Genomic DNA, 7,961 nt, shown 5'->3' on the forward strand with positions numbered 1-7,961 from the left:
AAATTAGGTTTGAATTTATGGCCTGCTCCCTTACAACATGAAATTTTAAATTTGAACCAATCTACCAAAAAAATGTCCCACCTGTGTTTTTAAATTGTTGCAATTAGGAAAGGAGCTGCTGCCTACCCCCATTAATTAAACTACTTCCCTACCTTTTATTACCTGTTATTTAATTTTTGGGCAACAAATACAGCAATTTGCAGCTTCCATAACTACAGCCCAACAGTATTTTACACACGTTTTAAAGAATTTTAATTGTTTCTATTAAAGCCATGGTTGCACCCAATAATTATAGGACATTACTTTAGTATTTCTGGTTGTTTGACTACTTATAATGATGTGAGAATTGGACACCGGATCATCATTAAATTAAAAGGTTTTGAATTCGAGTTACACGAACGTAGGGTGTGTTTGCTGATTTTATAGTGTTTTGTTGTTTTTTTATTTTATCTGAACGTATTTGTTGATTGATGTACTGAATCGATATTTGAATTTTAATATATTGAATGGTGTAATACGTAGCATACTATTTAGAAACAAAAAAAAATGAAAATAAATTGTAAATGATTAAGGTTAAAGAATTGAGTGCATTAACTTTAAAAAAATAAAAAGAAATGATATTTGTATTTTATTTTAGGATAAATTATATCAAACTTCTCTTAAATCTGTCATACTTAAAAATACATTCTCGTTATTTGAAAAATTATAAATACTTTTTAAAATTAGCGATCGTATAACAAATACTTTCCTGAAATGGGTTGGCATTAGAGGGTTTAAACTTTGAAAGCCTTTTGATCAATGTTCACCCTTCTAAATTTAATTCTTGTCTTTTGAAATTGGAAATGCCAATTATCTTACATTTTAACTTGTCAAATAATTATACTTTCTAAGCTATACAAAGTAAAGTGATAACATTAGAATTAAGAGAAATGTAATATGACCCACTAATTTTATTTTTTGGTATGTCCTCATATATAATTAAAAATAATTAATTTAATTTATTGGATTTCTAACTAAATTTAAGGAGGTGGAATGCAGAGCCATCAACCAACAAATACTTTCTTTCTTCTACAATTAATTTAAATTTAGAGCATCATTATCCATAACAAAAACACGTAAACATTATTATTTAATGAAAAATAACCGACAATTTTATTCTATTATTCCTTGCAAACTTAATTTTTTTCCTGCCAAACACATAAATAAATGAACAATTAAATAACTTGATCCATTCCGTACATTATTGTTGTAGATAAGTATATATATATAGAGTATATAAATAAATATATTTTGGTATGATATAGTTATTTTATTTAATTTGACATTTAAATGTGCATAAAATTTCATTTTTATTTCAAACCTACGCTCATAGACAGACCATCATATCATAGTATATGTCCTGTCGTGCATTGTTAAAAGCTTCAATCCTCTCTCAAAAGCACCACCACCAAATGGAAGCCGACGGCGACTCTCCACCGTTCTGGGCTCAGCCCCCCACCACTCTCCTCCTTCCCCCCCGCCGCCGTCCTCAGCCGTCTCCGCTCTTCAACCCGGTGGCTCTTATCTTGGCTATCCCGATACTCACCTTGCTCGTTTTATTTTTCCTAGTCCCGCCGTTTCTGTCCCACACTAATCAAATTCTCAGGCCTAATTCGGTTAGGAAGAGCTGGGATTCTCTCAACATCGTGTTGGTCTTGTTTGCTATTCTTTGCGGAGTTTTCGCTCGCCGGAACGATGAAGCTCCGGCCTCCGGGGATGATGATGCTGCCGATCAGGGGAGGTTGGAGAGTGTTTCGAATGTATCCAGTTTTGTTACCAATCCCAGGCAATCTGTTCCGTCGTGGATGGATTTTCCGGATCGGAAGGAGTATAATAGGATCAGTGGTGGCGGTAGGCTGAGGAGGAGCAGCAGCTCTTATCCTGATCTGATAAGGCAGGAATCGTTGTGGGAAAGTGGTGGTGGAAACAGGTCCAGATTTCTTGATGATTTTGAGGTGAATTTTTACCGGTCCCCGCCGCCGGGAAATCTTGAACGCCGTCCGAGGCGGAGCCATGAGGCGGAGAGGGGAGAACAGGAGACGCTTGTTAGGGAAATTCCGGTGGATAAATTTGAAGTCAGTTCATCAGCCCCGACGCCGCCGAAGTCGCCGGCTCCTCCTCCACCCCCTCCGCCTCCACCCTCTGCGGCCACTTTGAAGCCGAGACGGTCTCTCCATAGTGTTCCACGTACGGCAGAAGTTGAGAGGCACGGAGATGAAGCTGAAATTAGAGAAAACCGACGGTCAGTGCCTCCTCCGGCACCACCTCCTCCACCCCCGCCGTCGAAGCCACCGCCACCGCCTTCAGCGCCGGTACCAGCACCAGAGTTTCAGTTTCCTGTGGAAATACGTGAAATGATTCACCGGAAGAAGAGTGGTACGACAAAAGAAATCGCGACAGCGATAGCTTCGTTGTACAAAGGTCAAAGGAAGAGAAAGAAGAGAGCGAAAAGTAGAGATATTTACAACAGTGCCACTCAAAACTCTTCTCCACCTTCAATCCTAGAGCCACAATCGACTCCTCCGCCTCCACCTCCACCTCCACCGCCTCCTCCTCCGCCTTCTAATGTGTTGCAAAACCTGTTCAAAAAGAGCACCAAAAGCAAACGTGTACATTCTGTTCCCACCACCATACCGCCACCTCCTCCTCCACCGCCGCCTCCGAACTCCATTTTCAATAATCTATTCAAAACAGGCAGCAAAAGCAAGCGATTCCAACAGTCCTCCACAGCTCCGCCGCCCCCGCCACCTCCACCGCCGCCTTCATCAATACTCAATTCTTTATTCAAAAACGGAAGCAAAAGCCGGCGCTTCAAAAACGTTACCACCACCCCACCCCCTGCACCACCTCCTCCCCCAGCAACTCCTCCCCGGCGCCGCCATCTCAACACCGGCAAGCCACCAAAACCCACAAAACCGAGCCCACAGTACCACGAGAACGTGATCATTGCCCCACCGTCGCCGCTGATCCCACTGCCCCCACCTCCCCCTCCGCCCCCATTCAGAATGGCGGAACTCAAATTCGTCGCCCAAGGAGATTTCGTGAGTATCCACAGCGCACATAGCTCCCGGTGCAGCTCGCCTGAGCTGGAAGACATAGACTTCATGTCAGTGAAATTCGACGTCGGAGACTCAGCCGGGCCCTCGATTTCTTGCCCCAGCCCAGATGTAAATGTGAAAGCCGACACTTTCATAGCCAGGCTCCGAGACGAGTGGAGATTGGAGAAGATGAATTCAATAAGAGAGAAACGGCAGCTAGGCTGAGGCCCGGTCCGATATGCATAATCTCCATTCAATCTGACTGTTGATCCGCTGGCTTGTCTTTTTAGATTAATTTTTTGGTTTCTTACACGAGATAAAAGATTTGACTACCATTTGGTAATTAAAGAGAAGAGTAAATAGAGTGAAGAACGATGATGATATTTGGCTCCATTTGTGCGTTTTTAAATCTCAAATTGGAGCAGTTTCCAACCGTAGAGGAAGAAGATGAAGATGTGGAGTTGATAATTACTACAAAATAGTACTATGTTTGGAGTGTTTGATGATGATGATGATGTACACAGTACGATATTCGAAAAGTTTGATTTTGGAGTTTGATGTAATGTGGCTCTGATTCCGTTTTTTTGCCCCCTCTTCAGAGTCCTATGTATTAATATTCCTTGGAGTTTTTGATTTCTGGATTGACCTTACTACTAATCAATGATTTATTTGGTTCATGTTCTCAATATATATATATACAGAAAACAATTGGTTTTTTAGGATTCAAAATTTACGAGTTGATGATTTTAAATTTTTTACTGAGTTATTATTATAAATTTGAATTTATCCAATTTATTATTGTCGGCGATTTATATTTTTATACATAAAAGTTTGAATTATTCGAACCTCGCTCATAATCACTTGTGCACCAATCAAGCCTCACACCCATAGAGAGAATTAAAACCACAATTTTCTAATCTGATGTTGTTCTTCCATACAAATTAATTTTACGTTGCAATATAGACACGCGTCCTATATTGGTTGTGGATAGGAAGTTTTAGTGGCTTAACGACTCATCTTTCTAGAGTGATGTTTTTTCAGAACAAAAATATAAAACAGATACGAAATTAGAACGGACAATATATCATGCAGTAGGATACTAATCGCGTCACACCTCCAGTATATTCATCTAAAGTGATAAGTATGTAATAATTCATAAAATATCTAAATGATGGGAATTATATATGGGGCATGATGATGTTCATTTTTCACCTAAGACATCTCTTTTTTCAGTTCAATCTCTGCACTGGAAAGCAGGAGAAGGGACCTCATTGTTAGAGATCCTCTCTCATAGGTAGTTTTCATGACTATGAGGCTGTCTGCACAGAGAAGCTTAAGAAGGCAACAACACTACAACAGCTTGAGGTGGACTTCAAAACCCCTAAAATAGTTCAAAACATGTTTGCATTTTCAACCTCAAATTTGTTAGCTGGTCCTGCTGTCCATGCTTTTTCCCAAAATTCATTTTTTGATAAATAATATTATTCCTTCCTTTTTTTTTTTTTTTAATTTTCACGAAAAGATAAGGCAAAAAATTCTAATCCTTGGGTCGGGTCCCACGAAGAGAACCCTCCCCAAAATAGTATTTTTATTAGGTTTTGAATTTTTATCTATTTTTGGAGGTCATAAGCCGCTAAATACTAGGTCCAACCACCTCGATTATCAAATAAGTAGTATACCAAGCTACAATTCTGATAAAAATTAAGACACATCAAATCAATGGGCTCAATTTGAAATTTGTAAGCATAATTTTATTCAATTTTAAGAGTGGCTTATAGGATTGAGAGTTGATGTCTTGCATAAAATAGCAGCTAAATTACATATTGCGCCCTGAAAATAATTCATATTGATACTTTCCATCTCGAGAAAGAAAAATATAGTTTCTATTTTGAAAATATATTTCTCCTGATATGTTGCATCTAGGCACTTTTCAAGATTAAAGATAGCAATCGAGACCCGACTCCTCACGAAATTCTTGAAAGTTTGATCCAACGGGTTGACCCCATGAACTTGATACACTCAATTTAAAAATTTTAAAATATTAAAAGATATACCTTTTTTTAAAAAATAATACTAACTAGCATAACTTTATAATTATAAGACAATAGTATTATGGAAAGGTCATATGTGCATATTTTGTGATTTTAAAATATTAAATGTTATAAAATTTACTCATATATACATTAAAACATTTATAACCTTTTCTATATCACTATTTAATTTATTTATTATATGTAAGTATAATAATATATACTTGATATAAGTATATATAAAATACATAAATAAAATTAAAAAAAAAAACAAATTTAAGTTAGGTACGGATCTGAAACATCAACACTCGATAACGCAAACGGAGCAGGCCTGAATCTAACCCAGATCATCCATTGCCGCCCCCATGTAAAGGAAAATTCTTGTCCGGATCCAACTTGGTTTGTAATTGAATTGACTCGGGAGAACCAAATCCGGGCAAGAATTTTTCTTAAGCTAGGAAAATTTTTGCCCGAACTCAGCTCGGTTAAATTTGAACCAATCACATGGCAAGTGCAATACACTTGCCATGTGAGTGGTGTACGATTTGGATAAAGTGATAAATCACAAAGCAAATGTGATTTATTTGATTCAACCGAATAAAAGTATTTATTGGAGGGAGGCATAAAAGTATCCAAAAACAAAAAATATAAAAAATGATTTTCCCGCCTAAAATAGTTTTCAAATACGTTTTCAACTTGAACCTCAAATTTGTGTCCGTCAATTTAAGCTGGTCCTGCTGTTGTTGCTTTCTCCAAACTCCAACGTAATTCGGACAAACAATAAGCCAATAAGCTGCAGTTTCTCTAAAATATTAAGACCTTCATTCTCCAAATGGGCACACTTTAAACTGTAAAGCAAAATTGCTAGCTTAATTGTAGAGTTAAGAGTTGATTCAACAAAATTTACTAACATGATCATGAAATTGTAATGAGATACTCTATTGTTACATAATTAACATGTTAATATTTCATGAAAATATCGAACAAATAGAGCGCACGAGTTGGTACATGAACGTGTTGAGTATATGTATAAATCTAGTACCTCTTACAACTAGCTAGCTAATTAGATAACCAGAGATTGTTTAGAGAATACGTTGGTTAAGCAAGAAAATTCATATTCAAATCAGATTTGGTTGAACCAAATTAATCACTGAATAATTATGATACACTTGTCATGTGATTGATCATTTTTTCTAAACTATGCATCAATTACACTGTAAAGTACAGTAAATGTATTGTACTTGTCATATAATATATAAACTGTTGTGATGCCAAGGCCTTGGAATGATGGGACCGACGCTTAAATAGATGGGAAATTAGCACAGCAAAACTGGCTACATGGACGTCCACATGAAGTAGATAACATAAGACTAAGTAGGAGAAATTTTTTTATGCATTTAACTTCTAAATAATCCCCTTTGTGGTGGCATCTGATTTTTTGGGATCAATGATTAGTAATGATATGAGTGTATCACATTTATTTAAGAAAAAATATAAATAATCACTCTACTAAGCCAAAATATCTCTATGGTAATCTTGCACTTAAGCTGACTTAAACATCGAAAGGTCTTTACAGGAGACCATTCAAACTAGCCTGACGTGTTTTTCTCTTCTTAGGGACCACCAAATATCTGGAATGATCATATTGATTGGAGAGTTCAATTCCTTGGGAGATTGCATATTTGACCCGAATCAGGTAACAATTGCAAGCTTGATATGATGATTGAAAGGGATTATTTCACTTTTCATACCCAAAGTATACCCATTTTTTAGTTGTAGTACTCTAAGTTTTCAAGTCAAAGTTTTTTAGTTTCTCCGCTTGAATACCCTCCATAAATTTACTGTTAAAACAAACTTAAATTAGGTGGGAATTTGTCTATCTAATGGCATGTTTGGTTTTCATTTTATTCAACACACAAAAAAAATTCTATTTTGATTTATTTCGATTTTAATTTCATTACTAAGGACAATAATTTAAAAGGAATACATATTTAATTCAATTTCTATCAAAAAATACCAATTTTACTGGGAAAAAAATACTTTTTTTTTTCTTTTTGCTTGGCCACAACACAAATATTGTCATACTTATTTATCAAGGGTTTCTAATATAAATTTTCATACTTTTTTCTAATTATTTTAACAAATATTTTTTTTTGGCCTTTTTTGTGACTAGTGAAATGGAAAGTTTTAATAAATTTATAGATAAATTTCTCTCAGTCAAAAACAATAATTGAAATGTACTCTTTATTTTGTGCACAAATAAAGGTATAGTATATGAAATATGATATGCAATTTTTATTTGACTCAAAAGTACATTGACACCCTTTGGATAGTTTATTTGATTTTTTTCTGTTTATTTTTCACAAATAATGTTAGTAGTGATTGAACATAAGACTCTGTTAGTAATCTTGAATTATTACTAGGCAGTTATCTCTATCATTACTCCGCATTTTCCATAATGATTTGAATTGGGAGGAAATGTTTGAATTAGCATTTCCATAACGATTTGAATTAGTATTTTTTTTTTATATAGAAATTGGGTAAAAAATATTTTTTTATATATTGTTATCATCAATTATAAAATTGAAATCAAAATATAATTTTTTTTTTGTGTATTGAATAAAATGACAGCCAAACATGCCCTTATATATAGACAAAATCCCACTTAATTTTCCGCTCAAAATAAACGGCCAACCTAACGGAGTGTACTTAGGTAGATAAAACTTAAAAACTTTGGGTAACAAGTCTGATGTTTTGGAGTCCTGGGACACTAAAATTAAAAAAGGAGTATACTTTGAGTACGAAAAATAAAATTATCCCATCAAGACCTCATGGAGAGATTTTAACCTCCTGC

At 35.6% G+C, this 7,961-nt stretch overlaps 1 protein-coding gene across 1 annotated transcript; it reads left to right on the plus strand.

Moving 5' to 3' along the window:
• On the plus strand, nt 1,328-3,667 carry LOC105173648 (pollen-specific leucine-rich repeat extensin-like protein 1). The gene has a single exon (XM_011095475.2). The coding sequence runs from the start codon at nt 1,395-1,397 to the stop codon at nt 3,300-3,302; it is 1,908 nt and encodes a 635-aa protein (XP_011093777.1). The 5' UTR covers nt 1,328-1,394; the 3' UTR covers nt 3,303-3,667.

The sequence above is a fragment of the Sesamum indicum genome, linkage group LG11, assembly GCF_000512975.1.
Source record: "Sesamum indicum cultivar Zhongzhi No. 13 linkage group LG11, S_indicum_v1.0, whole genome shotgun sequence".
NCBI classification, from domain to species: Eukaryota; Viridiplantae; Streptophyta; class Magnoliopsida; order Lamiales; family Pedaliaceae; genus Sesamum; species Sesamum indicum.